A 24,127-nucleotide genomic window follows, 5' to 3' on the forward strand; every position below is an offset into this window, starting at 1 on the left:
CCAGTATTCCTGCCTGGAGAATCCCATGGACAAAGGAGCCTGGTGGGCTACCATCCATGGGGTCACAAAGAGTCGGACATGACTGAAGCAACTTTTACACAAGGATAGTTCATGGAGGCTTTAATTGGTGAATCCACAAAAATGGTAAGGGAAAATGGTGTGTGTGTGTGTATGTGTGTTCCTGAGAGAGATTCTTGGGGAGGCCTACAAACCATGAGGAGTTAGAAAATGGTATAATACAATGTTAGACCTGTAACAAAATTACAGATCACCTAGTCTATAATCTTTTCATTTTACAAATGAGGAAACACCAGGAAACACTTCCTACTAAACACAGATTAAACAGGAGTAAATAAACTAACCAGAAGGACCCAGCTTAGTGACCCTGGCTAAGTTTATTTAAGCCTTGTCTTCCTTTACCGTGAAGCTGGGACTAGGTGTTCATGTCACCTCACCGTGAGATCCTCCCTCCCTGAAAGGTCCTCCCCCTGCTCCAGGCTCCTCCCTTTCTTCAAGGCCCAGTCATTTTAAAAACCTGGTCCAATGGCTCTGCCTGGCCACCAGCATTTACTAATGTCATTAAAACAATACATTTTGTTAAAATAATTCACTTACCACAAAATTCACCCCTTTAAAGGGTACAATGCAGTGTTTTTAGTACACTGAGGGTTGTGTAACCATCACCACTAATTCTAGAACATTTTCACCATCCCCAAAATAAACCCCGTACGCACTGGTAGCCCACTCCCCTACCCCTCCCACCTGCAAACCACTAACCCCCTTCTGCCTCTACAGATTTGCCTATTCTGGACATTTCATAAAGAGAATCATATACCATGCGGCCTTCTGGTCTAGCTTCTTTAACTTAGTATAAGATTCTCAAGGTCCATCCATTTTGTAGCATGAATCAGTTAATTCCTTTTTATCGCAAAATAAAATTACATTGTATAGGTATATCAATTTATTTTATCCATTCCTCATTTGATGGGTATTTGGATTGTTTCTCCTTTTTTTGGCTATTATGAATATTGATGCTGTGGGCAATTCAGTATACAAGCTTTTGCAGGGATATATTTTCAGTTCTCTGGGTATGTATCTAGGAGTAGAACTGCTGGATCATATACAGTCTCTCTGTGTTTAACCTTTCGAGGAACTGCCAGACTGTTTCCCCAAGTGGCTGTGCACGTCACATTCCCACCAGCACTGCTCTGGTTTGGCTGGACCTTGCCCACAGCTGTTAATGGATTCAGTTCAGTTCAGTCGCTCAGTCGTGTCCGACTCTTTGCAACCCCATGAATCGCAGCATGCCAGGCCTCCCTGTCCATCACCAACTCCCGGAGTTTACCAAAACTCATGTCCATCGAGTCGGTGATGCCATCCAGCCATCTCATCCTCTGTCGTCCCCTTCACCTTCTGCCCCCAATCCCTCCCAGCATCAGGGTCTTTTCCAATGAGTCAACTCTTCACATCAGGTGGCCAAAGTATTGGAGTTTCAGTTTCAGCATCCGTCCTTCAAATGAACACCCAGGACTGATCTCCTTTAGGATGGACTGGTTGGATCTCCTTGCAGTCCAAGGGACTCTCAAGAGTCTTCTCCAACACCACAGTTCAAAAGCATCGATTTTTCGGCGCTCAGCTTTCTTCACAGTCCAACTCTCACATGTTAATGGATTACATCAATGCTAACTGATCATGAAGCTGCGTCTCATTTTAAATTTTTTTCCCATTTGGTTTTGACTTGTATTTCCCTTGGACTTCCCTGGTGGCTCAGAGGTTAAAGCGTCTGCCTGCAGTGTGGGAGACCTGGGTTTGATCCCTGGGTCGGGAAGATCCCCTGGAGAAGGGAATGGCAACCCACTCCAGTATTCTTGCCTGGAAAATCCCATGGACGGAGGAACCTGGTAGGTCCACGGGGTCGCAAAGAGTCGGACACGATTGAGCGACTTCACTCACTCACAATGACTAATTAGGAAGATCCCCTGGAAGAGAGCATGGCAACCCACTCCAGTGTTCTTGCCTGGAGAATCCCAGTGGACAGAGGAGCCTGGCGGGCTACAGTCCATGGTGTCGCAAAGAGTTGGATGAGTGAAGCAACTCAGCATGCAAGCACAATGACTAATTTAAGCTGAACAGCTCTTCATATGTGTGTGGGCCATTTGAGTATCTTCTTTGGAGAACTGTTCAAATCTTTTGCTCATTACAAATCTGGATAATTTTATAAGACATTGCTATTCAGTTTCAATTTAAGTTTATGGGCCTGGGATTTTAGGGGCAGCAAGGGCCACTCATATTGTCCAGAAGGTCTGTTCTCTAGGAAACAGTAAGAATTTCCTCCCCATTGCTAAGAGAGAGTGGCACTAGGCAATATTTAAATGACCAGTCTGTTTTCGGCACACTTGCCTGTTTCCACTTCCTGTGCCCCCCTTCTAGCTCTGAGTGACAAACCAAAGCAAGCACCTGTGATCAAAATGCCGTTTTCCTAATTACAGCCGATTAGCCCCTGGTTTTAGGATTAAATGACATGGATTTAATTTCTACACCCTGATTAAGGCAATGATCAAATCCTTATACATAAGCCTTTTGAAGATGGATGATTATCAACCAAACTCTCTCTGATTGGTGAAACTTAAGGATGCTGACAAAATGTAGATGACAGAACAGGAAGACACCATGGAGGTGGAAGAGCCAAATGTAGGAAGACTATGGATGCAGTCGTTTGCAGTTTCTTCCCTTTTACTGTCTCTAAATTCAGAGGTTCTTGAAAAGGCTCAATTATTTTCTTCTAATGTAGGGGTCAGCGTGACGGGGTTAGGGAGTAAGGCAGCCCCAGTGGCTGGTGTCTTCTACAAGCAGGTTTTAAACAGAGCATGCCTAAGGGCTCTGAATACTATTTGAGATTAAACTCAAAAGCATGAGAGGTAATGAGGGGTTTCAAAAGCAGCCTAGTTAAATGAGCATGATAGCATCTAATCTCTATTTTTACTTTTCAAATTTGTGCACTACAAAAGTAATTAAGAAGGTAATACACAGTTGCATTAGTCATAAAAGCCCTGAACTGGACACAACCCAATGTCCAGCAGTTAATGAATGGATAAATAAAACATGGAATACCCATACAGTGGACCATTACTCAGCATTAAAAAGGAATGAAGTACTGATACCTGCTACAACATGGCTGAACCTCAAAACATTATCTAGGTGAAAGAAGTCAGATACAAAGGACCACGTATTATATGATTCTATTTACATGAAATTTCCTCAACAGGTAAGTCTACAGAGACAGGCGTAGATTAGTGGTTGCCAGGGGCTGGGAGGAGTGACAGGAAATGGGTTATGACTGCAAATGGGTATGGGGTTATTGGGGGTGCTGAAAATGTTCTAGAGTTGATTGTGGTGATGGCTGCACCACTCTGAATATATTTAATATATGGTAATACAGTACCATTGAATTGTATACTTTGTATAGGTGAATGGTATGGCATGTGAATTATATAGCAATAAGGCTGTTATTTTTAAAAGTAATACATACACTTTTTAAAAAAGACTGAAACAATATATGGTATAGTAAAATAAATGTTCCCTGTATCTGTAGTTTTAGAATTTTAAGTTACAATTTTGATTTTTCATTGAATGCCACTGTAAGTTGAAAAGTGAAAGTTGCTTAGTTGTGTCCGACTCTTTGTAACCCCATAGGCCCCATACAATTCATGGAATTCCCCAGGCCAGAATACTGGAGTGGGTAGCCTTTCCCTTCTCCAGGGGACCTTCCCAACCCAGGGATCAAATCCAGGTCTCCCGCATTGCAGGTGGATTCTTTACCAACTGAGCCTCAAAGGAGGTCTTGCACCAAAACCTAACATTTGATTAGATCCTATAATGAGTTTCCTTGTGCTACTTTCATATACTGCTGTTCTGAGGACCAGTTATTAGCAAAGCACACTTTTTTTAAACTAAAATTAACTAGATATAGCACTTTGGGAACAAATTATATTCTAGTATATTAAGGGGAGGCCCAGGACCATGAAACCATGGAATAAGACAGAATTCTATAGGATGGTAGAGAAATTTTTCTTGGAGCTTTTTTTTTAAACAGCCTCACCTCCTCAGCCCAGTCTTCCTGACCAAAAAATAGTAACTAGTGATTATCTTTCAGCTGAGCAATAATTTGACTAGAAGTGCCAAAACACATGTAAGGATTTATCCATGATAAGAGACCATATGAAATGAATGGAAGTATAACACCGGGAAGGAATGCTCACCTTTATCACACGGATGCTGAGCATCATGTATCTCTTTCTCTAGGAACCATCTTCTAGATGCATCTGAAAGAGCAGCAGTTTTCTTTTCTGATTTCAAATGAAAGTCTTTTTCTTCAGCTTCCTCCCACTAGATACAAATTAATGGAAAAAAAAAAAAGACATAAAGATTATGCTAAATGCAAGTTCCTACAGTGAAATAAGCCTGTTTGTTTCCTCTAATTGGTATTAGGTAATTTGGGTCCCTATCCTGACTCATTGGAAAAGACCCTGATGCTGGGATGGACTGGGGGCAGGAGGTGAAGGGGATGACAGGATGAGATGGTTGGATGGCATCACTGACTCGATGGACATGGGTTTGGGTAAACTCTGGGAGTTGGTGATGGACAGGGAGGCCTGGCATGCTGCGATTCATGGGGTTGCAAAGAGTTGGACACGACTGAGCAACTGAACTGAACTGATCCTGGCTCAAGGCTGTTGAAGAACCTTGAAAGCAGAGGCACTTCTGACGTCCCTACCACTCAAAGCCTCAGTGTCACGTAAACATGTGGGTCCCAGCTGTCACTGAAATAATTCATTTCAGTACATTTCAGATCCCAAATATTCAGGGATTGAGGTGTTTTGGGTTTTGTTTTTGTTTTTTTGAGTTTTTAAAATTAATGGGTGGAAAGGTGTCCTTGTGAATGAAAGACATACTCCAGAAAGTTGTGCAGAAAAGTTGAAGGACGCATTTTTCCTGATGATCTTGGAGACAGGGTACCAACCCTGGACTGTCTACTCAGATTTTTTCATGTGAAAAAGAAAAATATTTCTATCTTGCTTGTAGTTACAGTTATTTTGGGTTTTGTTACTAGTAGCTCTCTATATATTTCCTAACTTTTCAAAGTCTTTTGTGTTATTAGTATAAAAAATTCAGTGAATTAAAGTGCTAATATACAATGAGCTAGAACCAATACAGGAAGCTAGAAAGTTGAGACACTAATGTAACTTGGAAAGACACTCATTCTTGTCATGTCATTCTTGCATGTGTGCACGCCAAGTTGCTTCAGTCCTGTCTGATTCTTTGCGATCCTATGAATTGCAGCCTGCCAGGCTTCTCTGTCCATGGGATTCTCTAAGCAAGAATACTGGAGTGGGTTAGTCATTCTTAGGTGGCATCAATATTGGACTTTTCTGAGCAATACCTATTAAAATTAGATCATCTTTAAGATCTTTTCAAACAAAAATTATTTGGTTTGATGCTTTTGCCACTTGATTATGTACTATTTCAAGATTTAAAAATTAACAAGAAGTTTATAACATCATTCTTACCTTTCTAGCTTCCCCTTCCATCATGGCATTTAATACTTCTCTTTCTTTCTTCCTGTTTTCCCGAAGGAGTTTAGCTATTTCCTGGTAACATTCATTTCGGTGTAGATCACTGCACCTTTGTTTATGTAAAGCTTGAATTCGCCAGTCAGTATTTAGACATGCTTGTTCTGCTTTCGCCAAATTTTCTTCAATTAACTAAGAATTCGTAAATTTCAGAGACAAGATCAGACTTGATTACATAAAATACGGTACGTCCATTCAGTGTCTCCAAGCGTCCAGAACAGATGTTCACAATCCTGGCTGCATATTAGCATCACCTCAGTGTTTAAAACAAACTGATGTCCAGGCTCCAGCACAAACCAACTAAATTGATCTCTGGAGCAGCTGGATACTGGTACTTCCAGAGCATTCTCCAGGGGGTTCTAACGTACAGCCAAGGTTGAGAACTTCTAGGCTAAGGGGCAGGGAGAATTAAACAATTTCCATGTTTTAATCTTTTGAAAAGGAGTCAGAAGAACTTATCTAACAGACTGGACAAAAGCCTGTAAGGAAAAAAGGTAGGGGGGTTATTACTGGGGAAACAGTCAAGGGACAGAACAGAGGTCGGGATATCTTACACTTATTCCTGGCTTTTGGGACAAGGCCCGGCCCTGCCATAGACCCGTTTAACAGTTTGTTAAAAGGATAACAAAGTTCCTCCCTGAAGGCCTCAAATTCCATTTCAATTCATTTAAGTCAGCATTTCTGAAAGGATACTCCCCAAGAAATTCTGTAAGTTTAAGAAAATTTCTCAAAGATTCACAATGTACCATGTATCTTCAAATCTGGCATGAAAAAGCCTAACTTTTAAGACAGCTTTTTCAATACTTGTCATCCCCATTTTATTTAACACTAAGTTACTGATATTCTACAGAATACACTTGGAAAACGCTGGCTTATATACCAGGCAGAGACCTGATGTTTTGCAACTAATCTACTCAGGTATAATTTCTAAGACTTAACAATGTAGGAAGGTATCATTCACAAAGTTATTTCCCTTGTATTTTCTTGCAAGTCTTGAAATTCTCAAGGAGTATAAAAGACACATGGGTATGCTGTCAGTAAAGTAACCTGCAAATAAAATAATGTTGAGTTTCTAGGAATTGTGATGACTGAAGCAAAGAAACTAACTTTATAGGGTTCAATATTGAATTCCTTCTTTAAAAAGAACAGTAGATGGAAATTCTCCCCTCTATAGAGACACTAAATTTACCATATTTACCTTATGAATTTTTTGGTTCTGAGTTTGATTGGCTCCTATCAGTCTATGAAACATGTGTTCTTCAAGATCCACTTTCTGTTTATAGGCATCTGCATTTTCCCTCATTTCTTTTGCAACAGCTTCTTGATTTCTGGAGAGATTCTGTTAAAAAAAAAATCACCAATCAATATAGTAATAATGCTAGAACACAAAAATGATTTTTCTGTTTTTTAGAATACCTAAACTATAATCATCTAATTTTCAAAGTAAAGAGCAAACAGTGGTGAGTGACATCAGTGGAAATAAGAGTAAAGACTTCTGAAAATTCTCTCATTTCTAAAAGCACTGACATCACTGGCAAAACAAGCTTTTTCAGAACTCTGGAAACTAACTGAAGGCTTGCAGCAATCTTGGGAGCATTTATTCACAGAAAATGGCTGAATCTCAGATGCACTTTATGGCATTTTAAACGTGTTATTCCTATTCCATGCCACACCTAAGTTCTGCCATTGGCCTTGAAAACTGTAGGCTGGCAGTCAATGGAGGGGACAAAATGGAGGTCCTTCAAACTCCCATTCCCAGAGAACTGTCATCACTTGACCTGGAAGACCCTCCTCCCAAAGCTGTTTTTATTTGACCTGACTCAGAACTCATGTACAGCCTTTCCCTGGGGATATTTGCTGAAAACAAACAGGGGAAACTGTTGAACATCATGGCTGTCTGAGGCAGTGGATCACAGAGCAAACAACAGGCTAATCAAAAAGCTCGGTAGGAAAAGCTGGGGAATTAGATGTCTACACGGGGCTCTGAAATGCTCCAGTGGATTCCTGGGGCTTTACAAGGCCAGGTGCATGTGTAAAAATGTGCACATGCTAAGGGCTGTGTGAATGCTCAGACCTGAGAAGGTCCTAAGCTTTCAACTCTGGTGAATTGAGGTTTTGTAAAATCAGGAAATGAAAGGAGCCGTCAACTGCCTCGCTGAGTGTGGAAGGCGTGTCACAACGCGACGCACACACAGCCCCTTGGCACAGGCTGGAGACTTACTGGTTCAAGGGACCTAAGGAGATCTCTGTCCAGTCACCAGGTTCCCTGGGTGGAGATTTCGGCGACTGCACATGACAGAAAATACTTCACAGAATTTAGAAAAGTCACTAAGCAAAAAAACAACAAGAAACCCCAGGGAAAGAAGAGAGTCTGATTTCCAGATCTGTCCTGTTATTTAAAATATCTCGTTTTCAACAAAAAATTACATGATATAATAAAAACTGAAAAGGTATGGTCCTACATACCCTGAATAGACATTAATCACATGACCTCCAGGGAAGACAGAAAAATGGACAATTAACACATGAGAAGATGCTTGACATCATTAGTCATCCGGTAAACAACAAATCTAATTGAGGAACATTCTACAATATATCTGGCCTGTATGCTTCAAAAATATAAATGTCATAAAATATAAAGACTCAAGAATGGTTCCAACTTAAAGTGACATACAACTGAAAAAATAGATTATCTTAGATTTCATTTTGCTCTAAAGGACATTTTTAGGACAACTGATAAAATGTGAGTAAGGTTTTTACAATAAATAATGTTAATTTCCTGATTTTTATCACTGTACTATGATTATGTAACAATCCTTGGTTTTAGAAAATATAAACTGAATTTTTTAGGGCAAACAAGCATCAAGTCTGCAACTTACTCTTAAACAGTTCAGAAAAAAAAAATGTGCGTATATGGAGATTGAAAGAGAAGGATAATGCAAATTTAGCAAAATGTTAATATCTGAGAATCTAAGAGAAAAAATTTTGAAATTCTTTGTATTTTTCTTGCAAATGTTCTGTTAATTCTGAAATCATGCTTCTGGTGCCAGCACCCCACCTCTCCCAAACGATAGTTTAAAAAAATAAGCTTAGTTCAAGTGAATTAATTCTAATTCAAAATCATAAGAAACTCAGTGACAGTTGTCTCTGGGGCTCAGATTTAGAAAAAGTTCAGTGTAGAAACTTAAGAAGAGATTTAGTTAAGAATGGATGCTATGTTTTAAATCTTATTTAATGTGAAAAACAAATAATCACATGCATGTTTGCATATCATATGCAAATACCTGTTACATATTTGTAGTTATCGCTGATTTCAAACTCAGTCTGACTTTAAGAGGGTTGAGAGAAGTGAAAACTTACGGTTTCAACATCAAATAAGTGAGTAACATAATGCTTTTCCTCAATAGTAAATATTTATATCAGTACCAAAGTTCCCTTTTCCAGTGTCATGGAAACTGAATTATATGTGCTAAGGTAGGTACCTGATGATTTGATTCCAGAAGGTTCAAATTTATTTTTTTTGTTTTTGTTTTTTTTTGCTTTTTATATATTTTTTTAAAAATTTTTATTAGTTGGAGGCTAATTACTTTACATCATTACAGTAGTTTTTGTCATACATTGAAATGAATTAGCCATGGATTTACATGTATTCCCCATCCCAACCCCCCCCCCCCCCCCACCTCCCTCTCCACCCGATCCCTCTGGGTCTTCCCAGTGCACCAGGCCCGAGCACTTGTCTCATGTACCCAACCTGGGCTGGTTATGTTTCACCCTAGATAATATACATGTTTCAATGCTGTTCTCTTGAAACATCCCACCCTTGCCTTCTCCCAGAGTCCACAAGTCTGTTCTATACATCTGAGTCTCTTTTTCTGTTGTGCATAAAGGGCCATCGTTACCATCTTTCTAAAGTCCACATATATGTGTTAGTATACTGTAATGGTCTTTATCTTTCTGGCTTACTTCGCTCTGTATAATGGGCTCCAGTTTCATCCATCTCATTAGAACTGATTCAAATGAATTCTTTTTAATGGCTGAGTAATATTCCATGGTGTATATGTACCACAGCTTCCTCATCCATTTGTCTGCTGATGGGCATCTGGGTTGCTTCCATGTCCTGGCTATTATAAACAGTGCTGCGATGAACATTGGGGTGTACGTGTCTCTTTCAGATCTGGTTTCCTTGGTGTGTATGCCCAGAAGTGGGATTGCTGGGTCATATGGCAGTTCTATTTCCAGCTTTTTAAGAAATCTCTACACTGTTTTCCATAGTGGCTGTACTAATTTGCATTCCCACCAACAGTGTAAGAGGGTTCCAGAAGGTTCAAATTTAAAGTGTGCTTTACAGCTCTTGTCTGATTTACCTTATAGGATCCATGTGAAGTACTGGGTTAATTTTGCAGTCACTATCACACAGATATAAGAAAACATAGTAAGTTAGTAAAAGATCCTGAGGCAAAATCTGGGGCTTACATCTGGTGCTTCAGACACTAGAATAAGTTGTTAAGAGAAATATGAATTAAAGAATTACAACAAACTCTGTGCATTCTGGCTACCTTACAATCCTGGATGACACTATACTCTTCTTGAAAAAACACAAACAAAATGAACATTGAAAAACCTTGAATAAATACAGCCTAAAAAGAGTATGCACAAACTCTGTTTTTCTTACACTGGAAATGGTTGATTTATACCTTCTCATAAAGTCTTTTTTGTGATTCGAGTTCCAGATGTCTCATTTCCAGGTCTTTGGCTGTGGCAGCAATTTCTCGATCTCTCATGTGTACCTATGGCCAAATCACAAACTGTGAATATAAAAAATAAATAACAAAAATAATTGTGTAATTTAGTAATCTTATAATATGAACAAACCACTAAAAGCATTTAAAAATAATAGATGTTGGGTTTTTGAAGCCAGAGTAATTCACAATATATTAACATTCACTGTGGAATCCAGAAATAATCTCTTGAGTTAAAGTTAAGTGTAATTTTCTAAAAAAGAAAGCACAATTACCATATGCTCATTTGCCCAGGCTGGGAGAACAGATGGCAGTTCTTTCCATATTACATTAGCCATATTATGAGTTAGAAAAACTTGAGCAATTTAAATTCACAGTGGATGAAAATATAAAATGTTTAATCTTATTTGATATAACATTTATTTAATGTTCTTTTTGATTAAACTTCTGTACTTTTCTAAAATCAGTTTGGCAATGAGTAACTCCAAGCCAAAGTGTACTGCAGTCTATTCAACCTGTGTGTGCCCTGCTTGATTCAGCCAATTTAAAGTTCACCTTTCTCCAAAATTTGACTACTTGGAAGCATTTCACGCCTATACACTAGAGGGTTTAGATAAAGGACTCTTTACATAGAGAATCTTGGGAAGTGTCTTAAATACTTGGCTGCCTAAAGTCCTCATTTTTGGGGGCGTGAGAATAACACAATATGTGTTTCAGAACAAAAAGTAAAACCCATTAACATCTAATCTAAACATATCATCTAACCAATAAACAGTTAATGACTGTATTACTATTTCTGTGCACAAGGCCAAGTGTTAAATATTGCAGGCACACTATCAAATATAATCAGAGACACAGTAAAAATGAGGATGTAGTGGGATGTGCAAGGACATACATCCAAAGAGTAAAAAAAACCAGACTGAAAACCAGTTCAACTTAGAGGTTCTTGAGATAGCAACTAGCTCAAAGGTAGGGATTACTTGAGTTGATGGAGCAAGAGTAGTTACAATGCTAAGAAGCAGAGGAGAAGTTTGGCAAAGCAAAGAATGCTTTTTAGGAATTTCAATTACAGAAACTCTTTAGCTTATGAATTTTCAGAGATACAAAGAGCTATGTACCACAGCAGAACAGATCACCGTTGCTTGTTACTAACAGATGTGTCACTTTGGACCCAAGAAGTCTCTCCTGCGAGTCCCTGAATTGTGAGTAGAGACGCGCCTGCAGTTCAGCAGGCTCAGAGCTCACTGTCAGGACCGGAAGCTGAAGGGCAAGAGGCTGGAAGGGGAGGCAGAGGCTGATCACGCCCTAAAAGGACTCAACAGGATGCTTTCACCAAAAAACTGCCTTCACTATCTCAAAGGAATAAAGAGATGACAGAGTTCTAAGCCTGAAATTACTTTTGGGGAAGAACAGACTTTTCTAGAGTAATGAATTATCAACCTCATTTACTAGATAATTAAAAGCAGTCATTAGATTTTAAAGACAATTTAAAATTAGTTGGCTTTAAACAAAGCATTATCTCATGCTATAAAAAGAAATAAGATTATTAATATAAAAATATTTCATATGTGATCAAAAGCAAGTTTGAAACTCTAAATTAGTTTATAAATTCAATGCAATCCTAATAAAAATTCCAATAGTATGGGAGGATTCAGAGAGAGAAGGAGGGAGAGAGAAATTTTTCAGTCTGTTTGAAATGATAAACATTTGAGAATACTGAGGAAAACTGAAAAGGCAGACTAATTGTGGTAATGAGGCCTACTAATTAGTAAAACATTACACAGGTGTTATTCCAACAGTGTGGTACTGGCCTAGGAGGAGATCAAATTTATAAGGGAACTGAACATTTAATAACTATCAGCTGACAAATGACTTTTGCTAATATTCAACAAATGCTGTTGGGAAAACTGACGTGCCTTTGGAAAGAAGCAAGCTTGGTCCCTAACTCATTTCTTACATTTATCAATAATTTCCAGACATCAGGGGCTGGAAAATTTCTTCTGGAAAGGGTAACAGAGTTAAATACTTGAGGTTTTGTGGGACATAGTTTTTCAGCTGTTCACCTCTGCCATTGTAGCACAAAAGAAGCTAAAGGAATACGTAAGCAAGTGTGACTGTGGTCCAATAAAACTGTGTTTATGGTCACTGATACTTGAATTTCATATGCTTTAAAAAATCTAATATGATTTTCACGCCATGAAATATTCTTTGATTTTCTTAACCACTGAAAAATGTTAAAACAATTCTAATTTATGAGCCTTACAAAAACAGGTGGTCTTGTAAGAGTCAGATATGCTGGTGCACAATAATCTACTGATCCTTAAGACAATTTAAAAAAACAACAGAAAAACACAGAACTAGAAAAAAACTGCATAGGTGGTAATAGGAATGTGCTAAGTCGCTTCAGGTGGGCCCAACTCTTTGTAACCCTATGGATTGTAGCCCACCAGGCTCCTTTGTCCATGGACCTTCCCAGACAAACATACTGGAGTGGGTTGCAATTTCCTTCTCCAGGGATCTTCCTGACCCAGGGATTGAACCTGCGTCTCTTATGTCTCCTGCACTGGCAGGCTCTTTACCACTAGAGCCTTAAACGGGAAGGTTAATAAACATGACACAAAACCTAGGCATAAAAAACTAATGAAGTTGGTTACCCAAAATTAACATATTTTACATGATGAAGACAAGACACTGGAAACATCTGCAACACAGGAGAACGCAACACAAGGAGATCATTCACAACAGACGCAAGGGTGAGTGCCCCGACCTGCTGCTGGGAGGCCGCTGAGCGCTTAAAATGTGGCCAGTCCTGACTGAGGTGTGCGCCAAGTGTAAACCGACTACTACATTTCAAAGACTTAGTACAAACAAAAGGTAAAATACCTCAAAGAAGTCTGTATAGTAATTACGTATTGCAATGATAATTTCAAATATATTGAGCTAAATGTTATTAAAATTAATTTCACCTATTTCTTACTTTTTAATGTGGCCATTAGAAAACTTAAAATTACCCACATGACCCACGTTGTTGGACACTGCTGCCCCAAATGATAAAAGAGCCTGTGTAAACTGGCAGGAAAAGAAGTGACTTGGTAGAAAGATGGACAAATGATTTAGTTATGCAATTTATAGATCTACAAATGGCAAATGAAAAGAGAGTTAACATCACTAGCAAAACAAAAAAACCAACCCCAAAACCAAAAACCATTTTTCACCTATCAGATTGGCAGATAGTAAGACTGATACACTCCAAACTGACTAGGGCATGAGTAGTCTTATACTCTTAAAATAGCTTAAGTGTTTCATTTTTGGAGGACAATTTGACATTCCTTGGAATTTACTCAACAAAAATGTGTGGAAGTACTCAAAGATTTGTACTGAGAATGAGAATGTAGTCTGGCACTGTTGTGTACAGCAAAATATTGCAAACAACCTAAATATCCAACAGCAGAGGATTAAATAACCAATGACATGGCCATAAAATGGAATACTATACAACCATAAAAATAATTTATCTCTGGGGATGAAATGAGAGAAGAGTGGAGAAGGTCCATTTTTAACTCTATATATTTTACAATCAAAATCTTTTTAGACTGGCTATGTGTAAATTTTTATATTAAAAAAATTCTCTTACTTCACAATTAACTTCATGGTTAATTGATATTTCCATTTTCAGAGAACCAGTCATCAAAGAGCTTTATCAACTTGACTCATTTTCCTGAAATTTCTAAAATATTTAACCATTAATAAAATACAAAAGAAAGTAAGAATAGCTGGGGGATGGAAGAAACTATATAGAACTAAAGGGGCTATTTGGTATACATTTTGAATTCTAGGAACAATATTTAACTTGAAGGTGTTTGTTACATTTAAATGGGAGTAAATGGAGATAATGTATGAGAATTAAGAATAATAAACCTTTCTCTCAATTTCATCATCCAGTCTTCTTAGCTCCATTTCACGCTGATCTTGTTGAAGCTGCAGGAGACGTCTTCTTGCAGCATCTTGTAAGTGCATTTCCTTTACTTTCAACTCTCTTCTCACAGCAGCTAGTCTTAAACACACAATACATCAAGAGGAATCAATAAAATCATTTCCGAATGTGTATTTAAATGGAAAAATACTATGTTCCACAACAATGAAAGGCCTGAAACCTATTTTAGCCTGCTTTCCCAATTTAACTGGTGCCATCAGTAACATGGCTATTTTTATAATACAATGAAAAGTGCTCAGTTAGAAAACAAGCCTGCATTCATGAAAATAACAAGTGTACATGACTACAGCCAAATTATAGCTAAACTGGCTATATCTTCATACTTAAATGTTCTCTTTAATAGGTCTACTACTCAGATCACTTCAATACAATTGATATATTTTATCTGAGAAAAGAATGCCAAAAAAAAATACTCCTATGTTACCAAAGATTATGTATGATTATTCTTTTAGAATTTTGCAGAAGGCTAATGGCTCAGTTCAGTAATTTTTTTAACCCACACCAGAAATCTGTTTCATAAAGTCCTATCAAAAATAATCAATAAACACTTACAAAAGTGATTTTCCCAATAAGTAGGGTTAGTGTTAATGCTTATCCCATCCTCTTAATCAACTTAAACATTTTGCCTTATGTTTAAGGCAATACTTACTTTTGAATAGCATACTTCTGAATAAGCATTTATTACTTCTTTCTCCGTCCTCCAAAGTATGAAATGCATCATAAGAACAGCATTCTATATTTCAATTTTTAAGTCTCACAGGTATGTTTAAAACACAATTTTTAAAAATTATGGAAAAAAAATCACACTCCTCTTTTAATTTTAAAATTTTCCGTAATTTCTAAAAACTGTGTTTTAAACATACCTGTGAGACTTAAAAATTGTCTCTTAATCTGTGTGACTTAAAACTTTAAACATATTTACACAGCACTGTGGTACAAGGCATTTGTGTCCACTGTAAAATAACATTTCTAAATAGCAATATCCTTCAAGGTACGTTAGATCATGTATTACTTCTGAATAATCAGAGCAAGTTATATCATACTCAGTATAGTTTTAGAATTCCATTTTACTATAGGCCAATTTTTTGAAAAGTGTATTACAGTTTCTTTTTATTAACTTAAATATATGCTTAATGGAAATAGAATTGCATAATGACATATATAGTGAAGCTATATATAATTTCACAATAGTGAAAAATGAAAGAAATACAAACTATTAAAATAACTCAGATGTCCAGCTTTTTCCAAAGTGCTAAACACACCTCTGTCTTTGCTGTATCATCTTTTCCTCCTCTTGTAAGAGTATTTCTCTCCTTGTTTCCTCAGCTCTACGAAGCAGTTCCTGTTTTTGGTGCCAAGCTTCATCTTCAACTCTTTGCTGGTCGACTTCAGCTTGCATGTCTTCAACTGCCTGCCTAAGTTGATAATGTTTATTATTGTAACAAAAAGCAAACAAGGAAACAGTCCAAGAACAACCACAACACAAAATGCACACCTGATTAACACCTAATTGTTTTGCTTCTAGGTGCAAAAATATCTTTAAAGATATTTCCTTCAAACTCTGATTTTATGCAACTACTTAATAATTTACATGTATTTTTCATAAAACCTTTATAACAGATTTTGTTTTCATCAAGAACAACCAGTATTACCTCTCTCTTAAGTAATCCAATTCATCATTCCGTATTCTTTCTCGTTCTTGTGTCTGATAGTCCACAATGAACTTGGGATATTGATTAAACACTGGATACTGCCCTTTTGTCAGGGCAACAAAAGCATCAAGCATGTTGTCTGGATGGATATCAGTGGGTGTGGTATCCAGGAGACGATACACCTCTCTAATTACAGCACTTATATCCAGGTTATTCCGATGGTGAAAAAAATACTGGAAGAAAACTTTGTGATTAAACTGAGATATACAGAGTAATGCAACTATAGTCATGTGTTATATAAAAAATTATATAACAAATTTTGTTCATTGAATAAAACAAATTTAAACATGTAAATGTGAATTTAGCTTTAAGAGTTTTTTTTTTTTTTTGCAAATTCACTGAAGCTTTTCTTAACCCAAGTTTCAAAATGAAGGTCCAGTTTCATATTCTCAAAAATGTAATAAAATTACACAACCATATTATGAAATTGTGAAATAACACTTTTAAATTTTAACTCAAAAATGAAGGCTTCCTTTATAGTAAAAGAGTGTTTCAACAACAAAACAAATTCTTCTACTAGAATTTATTTATCTTCAAAATCCAAAATAAAGAAATTCAAACCTAAATTAGCCTTTGAAAACAAGTTTGATTTTCAAAAAAAAATCTTGACAGTTTCCACATTATCTCATTCCACTGGCAGGTCCAAGTTCTAATATACATACACACATACATGCATATATGTACACATCTGTGCTTATGAACTGAAAATAAAATTTGATAGAAACCACAAAATAAGTAACAAACAAGCAAAACCAACTTACTTCACCCTGTCTACCAAAAGAACCTCTCCATTTAAAAACTTCCTCCAATGCTTTCTGTCAATCGTTGTCCTGCTAAGCCTCAAAATTCTCATAGTTACCATCCTGCACATGTAATAAGCAACCAGATTATCGCAGACCAGTCAACATGCACAGAATGAACGACTACTCAATTGTTAAACATCCTTTAAATAGGCAAAAAGCATGCAACTCCAATATTGTCATGAAGCTATGATTTTAGGTGAGCAGCCAAGCTATAACTGACTATAACTATGAAAAGGCAAGGATGCGGTGGTGTAACTTGTTCTCCGCTATATTCCTACCATCTGGCACCAGGACTTGACATACAGTAGGCACTCAATAAATAAAATGGGTTTTTTAGTTGAAACAAATGAAATTTGAGAACTATGACTTAACAAGGACATGCACCTCAAAATCATCGTTACGCTTGCAGCTGAGCAATGGTGCTCGAGAACACACGTTGTAGGCCACAACAGCCATCAGGAGGAACGAGGGGCGGCTGGAAAAGACGTTGTCGAACAATTTCAGCCACTCCTCTCTCGTCAGTACCTCTGAGAACACAGTTTCAAGAAGAGGCCATGCATACAGCTAAAATAAATAAGAAAAAAAAATGTAATAGTTCTCGAGGGAAAAGTCATAACAGCCATTGCTAATGTGCTCATGTTTGGTTTAGATACTAAAATCATTACATTAAGAACATAATTATGAGAAGAACTACCCTAATTTGGGTTCTTCTTTATAGACTTTCAGGAAAGCAGTTTAATGAAGAAAAATAATGGAATATTGTTAAAAATATAACAGTAGTATTTTTTTATTATAGACTTTCAAGAAAATAGTTTTATTTATACCAGAACCAATGTTAACTTCCAAAGTAAGCTATGTTATTCTAAAAACCTTACACTTCTTACCTGGGAAGTTACATCATGATTTATGAAGTGCTGCAGGAGTTCCTTGTCATGAAATGCCAAAACATTTTCTATCATACTAAGAATATTGATAGGAGGATTAGGAAAATATTCAAACCAGTGTTGACACCAATTGACTATGAAGAAAAAAAATTGAAAATTTATCTTTACCTTTCTATATCATTACAGGGTTTTGCAGTTCTTAAATGTATCCACTTTTATGTCCTCAATATGCCCATTAATAAAGAAAACATGACTTTTTAAGTTCTAGAACAATAGATTTTACACCTACATCACGTTAACATGGTATTTTAAATTTATAGAAGTTTTCCAGTTTCTTCAGAGCCAGTCGATGAGAAAGTGTCAATTAAATGAACAAACCTTCCCGAACGCTCTGGTTCCTGCTGACTTGCGTGCGATCTATATTTAGATTTCTCCTGGTTATCAAAATGACCCTCCTAAAAGAGCTCCCTATTTAAGTCTTCGATACATGTGATCAATGTTAAATGGCAATCTCAAATTAAGAGTCCCATGTCTAGAAAATTATTCTGTAGCCATGGTAACAGGTAACCACCAGGTCTGGTTTTAAATCTAATTGATCAACAACTCATTTCAGTAAACTTGACTTTGAAAACCAACCCATCAGTGACAGCAGCAGCAGTATCCTCTGAAACTCAGCCAAGAGAAAGCAGAATTGATTCTGCTGAAGAGGCTTCTAAGGCTGACTTTTTAACTCACTCTCACTTAATAACTAGCACAACCCCCAAAACAGTCTTTTCCAAAAAAACCTCAGTAAGATGATCATTTTTGCTCAGTGAACCTATGTCTAACCACCTCAGTTCTATGTAATTATTTAAATTCTGATTTTCTATTTTAAATACTGAGCTGTGGCTACATGTTTTGCTAAGATCTTTCTCAAATTAGCAAGTGAAGGGTCTGATCAGAATACCGGATTAATAGTTTATAAGGTCTTTCCAATTCTAGAATTACATTATTTCATTTATTAGTTAAGGACTTAGATTTGAGTTAATAATTCAGCCATAAATAAAATCTTGCAAAGACTAAGCTTTTGAAGAAACATTTCAGCTTCTTTAACTGCTGCTTTTTGGGAGGGGGGGTGGTATTTTTCTTGTATTTTAACTGCTGCTCTTAATAAGTTAACTTTAAAAGAAAACCCCAGTTCAGCAACATCTCCTTAGGTAAATACCTACAGTGTCCCAGACACTGCTTGTTCTGGGAATTTCATTTTATTTATTTTTTGTTCTGGGAATTTTAAAACACCATGCACATACCCAAAGCCCTCTTGTATCTGCTGCTGCTGCTGCTGCTAAGTCACTTCAGTCGTGTCCGACTCTGTGCGACCCCATAGACGGCAGCCCACCAGGCTCTGCCATCCCTGGGATTCTCCAGGCAAAAACACTGGAGTGGCCTCTTGTATCTAATCTTCATCAACAGAATAGCTGTCTTCAATTAAGCAAGAGGGCACTCCTGTTTTATATAGTAACTATCTCTTCTATTCTGCTGGGCGCCACCACACAGAAATAGACCTAGAGACAGCAATGACCAAGAGCAGGATGGAGGGAGACATGATCACTGCATGGAGGTCCTTCACTAAACCTGAAGCATCTCCTCCTGGAACCCTAAAGAGTGATTAAAACTGACCTTGATCAACATACTCCAAATTATACACAGAAGTAACTATATTCCTTCACAAGTTCTTCTTGGCCCCAACTAGACTGTAACCTGAAAGCCAAAGCAATGGCTTATCTCCAAACCGGGCTAACATTTAGTTGAAGCTCAGTTTACTGAATAAAACTAGTTTGAGACCTTTGATGAAAATCCCTAGCTACTCAGGCTGTCATGGATCTCCTAGATTTAGATTTCGTGTTTAGAAGAGAAAAATTAATTTCCTTAGTATATAGTCATGTGTTAGCTACGTAACAAGATTTTACTGGAAGTAAAAAATACATAGTTGTGCATGCCTACCTAAATTAGATATAATCTGTCTTTCTCATGGTAAAATATAATTTGCCATTTTAATTATTTTAAGTGCACTGTTCAGTGATGTTAATTTTATTCACAATGTTGTGCAACCATCACTATTTCCAAAATCCTTTCTCAAGAGCAATTCTATACCTACTCAGTACTAACTTCTCACTTCCAATCCTCCCCACCCCCCCGCCCCCAGCCCCTGGTAAACTTCTATTTTCTGTGCCTTTTTGAGAAATTCCACATAAATCTATCCTGTGTCTAGCTTATTTCACTAAGCATGTTTTCAAGTTTCATCCATGTCGTATAGCATGTGTCAGAATGTCACTGTTTTTGAATAATACCTCGCTGTCCTTGTGACCCCATGGACTACACAGTCTATTGAATTCTCCCGGCCAGAATACTGGAGTGGGTTGCCCTTCCCTTCTCCAGGGGAATCTTCCCAACCCAGGGATCAAACCCAGGCCTCCTACATTGCAGGTGGATTCTTTACCAGCTAAGTTACCAGGGAAGCTCGCATATATACACATATGGTTCATCCATTAATAGACACTTGGGTTATACCTATCTTTTGGCTATTTAAGACTAATGCTGCCAAACATTCATACACAAGCATATACTTGAGTCTCTGTTTTCCGTTCTTGGGGGGATATCCCTAGGAGTACTATTGCAGGGTTATACAGAAATTCTATATGTAACTTTCTGAGGAACCACCAAACTGTTTTCCAGTGACTGCACCACTTTACATTTCTATCAGCAAAGTATGAAGGGTTACAATTTTTCCACATCCATGCCAACACTCATTATTTTCTTTTTCAAGATTACAGCCATCCTACTAGGTGTGAAGTGGTGTCTTGTGTGGTTTTGATTTGCATTTTTCTAATGACTAATGATCCTGAGCATCTTTTCATGGGCTCACTAGCCATTGTACATCTTCTATGGAGAAATGTCTGTTCAAGTCCTTGTCCAATTTCAAACTGGATTGTCTGTCTTTTGTTATTGTCTTCCTTTTAAAACTCTCAGTGTTATCGGCAGGGCAAACTAGTACAACCTCTTTGCAGAATCAATTAGAATATTCATATTTTATAATACCATCCTGGGGCTCAACCCAAAAGAAATTATTATAAATTTATGAGCTGGAAACTAGTCACAAAATTGTTATTTTTAATACATAAAAATTAGAAACAACCTAAATGTCCAACAGTAAAAGATTAAACTAGAACATGTACATTATGGAATATTACAATACAGGATAAAATGTCTAGAAAGTTTACACAAATAAGAGAAATGTATATAATGCATTAAATAGAAGTAGTATAATTATATAAATAACCCCCCTAAAAGTCTAACAGTTTGGGGATACACTTTATGGTATACCTCTAAGAGGAAATACTATATATAGGCAAGAAATTATATTTTAGAAGACATTTAATGATTTGGGGAAAATGTTCTTATATTCACGAATATATTATCAAGACTCTCTAAGGAAGAGGAATATTCATAACTTTTCTTTTGTAATTTTTCCCATATTTTCTCCAATGATGGGTAAAAATTTATTAAAGCAAATACAACATAATAAAATAAACAAAAAACTGTCAAGAGAAATATACTAAAAAACTCACAAGATGTCTGCTGGCTGGGATCTTTTAATTTCTACTTTTCAGAATTTTATTGTTATAGTTGAGTGCTTATCTCCTTTGTACAACAAAAATACATATAAAATTGGTTATTTTTGTTAAACCAGGCTTGCTTTAACTTGGATCCAGTTTATTAACCATTTAGTTGACCTGATCTTACTTATATAAAAAAAATGACTCACTTTTTTAGTGTATGACCAGATAATGATGAAGCAGTAAACGTATGGGAGTACAAGCTATAGGTTCTGACTGCCTGGGTTCAAATTCTTATTCTACCATTAACCTCATCATGGAGCTCAAGCTCTCTTCATCTCCAAAGAGGAGATAATAATGAATAATACCTACCTCACAGGAGTCCTGTAAGAGTTAAGCGGGTTAATAAAGGCAAAACGCTGAGAATGGTACCCGGAACACACAGAGTTCTCAGCAGAGGTAATAACCAAAGGATGATGAGAACGGGGTAATGGTCAACACCGGCCACGTCAGGCTTCGTGTGCGGAATGCTTCACACACTTACTGCACTCTTCTGAACAATAATTGACTTTCAATTAGTGAAGCACCTGCTTCCTTCTTACTAACAAAATCTAGCCTGTAACAGTATCATCTAAAATGCAACCATCTAAATTTTATTTAAGTAAAAAGGTTTATTTATGTGTTATTGTCCAAACTGTCCATTTTATGCCCTAGGTCTGTCTCACACTAGAATTGTTAAACATTGCAAAGATGAAAAGATACCAGGAAAAGGTACAAGTATCTACTCTTGGTTTCATTTTTTACTTACTTATAAGCGTAGCAACAACTTCAAAACAGATGAGCTGGTTGTTCTGGAATAATTTTACAAATGGAAATGCCAGAAGTGGAAGATATGGTGTATCACTAAAAATGGTGGACCAGTGAGCTAATGCAGAGAGGGTTCTGCGAATAAAATAAGGAAATAAAGACCAGAAAAGCTTGTTAAAATTTGACTAAATAATATATTCAGATTACAAAAGACAATACAGAAGGTAAATTTGGTGAAACTTGAATTTTCCTGTTTTCCCACAATGAGACTGAGGATATAAACTCTCGGCAAGAATACCACAAAAGTGATGTGCAATAATACATAGGTAAGATTTTTATTACTGGTAATTTTAAATTTGATTACTTGGTTAAGAAGGTGTCTGATAAGTTTCTCTACTATAAATCACTATTTTTTCCATTTGTAATTAACAAGTACCTTGGGGGAGATACACATTGCTGCAAAATACTGAACATACCTCTGTAATACTCTGAGTAGCTTCCTGCTTTTGATGGGGTATTTCTTCTGAAGGTTGAGAAATGCCACATGAATGCCTTTATCTATAAGGTTACTAAATGCTGTATGATTTTCAGGCAGCTGTAGCAGCGAGCGCCAAATGAACATTCTGAAATTAAAACATAGTTTTAAACCAAGAAAAACTGGGGGGATAAGACTGATTTAACATGTAAGAATTTAAATTTTACCTGTATTTCGTTGGAAATTCACCATAGCCTTTTAATAAGATTTGTAAACGTTTTTTGTTTAATCCATCTGACAACTCATTCTACAAAGAGGAAAAAAAAAAATATCAATAAGTCCACTGTGGCTTTCTAACTTTAGAACACAATACACAGTAAAAAATATCTTATATCATGGAACTCTCTCCACACACACAAAATCTTTCTCCTGAGTGTGTATATACACGGCACACAAAGTTTATGACATATTATTTACCCTATTATAGGGTCTGACCAACTTTTTCTGTCAACAATCAGAGAGTAAATATCTTAGGTTTCAGGTCAAAAGGCAAAATTAAGGATATTATATAGACACTTATATAATCATTTAAAATGCAACCATTTAATAATGTAAAAATCATTCTTAGCTGCGCTTCGCTGTTAGCTCAGCTGGTAAAGAATCCGCCTGCAATGCAGGAGACTCTGGTTCGATTCCTGGGTCAGGAAGATCCCCTGGAGAAGGTATAGGCTGCCCACTCCAGTATTCTTGGGCTTCCCTTGTGGCTCAGCTGGTAAAGAATCTACCTGCAATGTGGGAGACCTGGGTTCGATCCCTGGGTTGGAAAGATCTCCTGGAGAAGGGAAAGGCTACCCACTCCAGTATTCTAGCCTAGAGAATTTCATGGACTGTGTAGTCCATGGGGTTGCAAAGAGTCGGACACGACTGAGCAACTTCCACTTCATCCTTAGCTTGAGCAGCTGGGGGTCCCAGCACCCAAGCTAAGCTTGGGTCCATGGGCTGCCATTTGTTAATCCCTGTAGCAAGAACAGTGCATCCTAATATCTTCCTCCTTCTCCTGCTCTCTTTTCACTTATTTTTAATTCAATTTTTATCTTAATGGGAAAATATTTTGTAGATTTAAGAATTATAAACCCATATGTATAGAGTATCTCGTTTAAGCCTAACTATACAAAGCACAAGAAACCTTCTGGCTTCCTTTCTTTGAGGAAATGGAAAGGGCAGCAGAAGCTCCCCAACTTGCTCAAGGTCACAGATCTGTTAAGTGTTAGTTCAAGACTCAAACCCAGATTTTCTGACTTAGTTCAGTGTACTTTTTACTATAAGAAACAGGTAATCCAGTGTAAGAGGGAGGTGATGGACAGTCTGAGATGACAGTGAATGAAGATTCCCCATTTGGGAGCCATGGACCAGACGTCAAGGGCAAGCAGCCCAGACTGGAGCAACACGATCCATGCAAGAGACACGTTCACTGCTGTCATCGCCAA

The 24,127-nt window shown here is 37.2% G+C and overlaps 1 protein-coding gene and 1 long non-coding RNA gene across 3 annotated transcripts in view; one reads left to right on the forward strand and one right to left on the reverse strand.

Annotated features, from left to right (window-relative positions):
* TBC1D31 (TBC1 domain family member 31) overlaps positions 1–24,127 on the reverse strand; it is a 64,269-nt gene that overhangs the window by 5,727 nt on the left and 34,415 nt on the right. For both annotated transcript variants that reach the window (XM_020879030.2, XM_020879031.2), the window contains exons 9-20: positions 22,868–22,947; positions 22,642–22,788; positions 22,167–22,300; positions 17,763–17,896; positions 17,263–17,442; positions 16,016–16,248; positions 15,626–15,778; positions 14,288–14,423; positions 10,325–10,417; positions 6,829–6,969; positions 5,568–5,762; positions 4,260–4,386 (exon numbers count right to left, since the gene is read on the reverse strand). In XM_020879030.2, the coding sequence (XP_020734689.2) occupies positions 4,260–4,386; positions 5,568–5,762; positions 6,829–6,969; positions 10,325–10,417; positions 14,288–14,423; positions 15,626–15,778; positions 16,016–16,248; positions 17,263–17,442; positions 17,763–17,896; positions 22,167–22,300; positions 22,642–22,788; positions 22,868–22,947 (1,753 nt within the window). The remainder of the gene's footprint in view (positions 1–4,259; positions 4,387–5,567; positions 5,763–6,828; positions 6,970–10,324; positions 10,418–14,287; positions 14,424–15,625; positions 15,779–16,015; positions 16,249–17,262; positions 17,443–17,762; positions 17,897–22,166; positions 22,301–22,641; positions 22,789–22,867; positions 22,948–24,127) is intronic.
* Positions 14,288–16,375, forward strand: LOC139038442 (uncharacterized). The gene is made up of 2 exons (XR_011491410.1): positions 14,288–14,376; positions 15,690–16,375. It is a non-coding gene; the product is annotated as an uncharacterized lncRNA (long non-coding RNA).

This window comes from Odocoileus virginianus, chromosome 15 (genome assembly GCF_023699985.2).
Source record: "Odocoileus virginianus isolate 20LAN1187 ecotype Illinois chromosome 15, Ovbor_1.2, whole genome shotgun sequence".
NCBI lineage: Eukaryota > Metazoa > Chordata > Mammalia > Artiodactyla > Cervidae > Odocoileus > Odocoileus virginianus.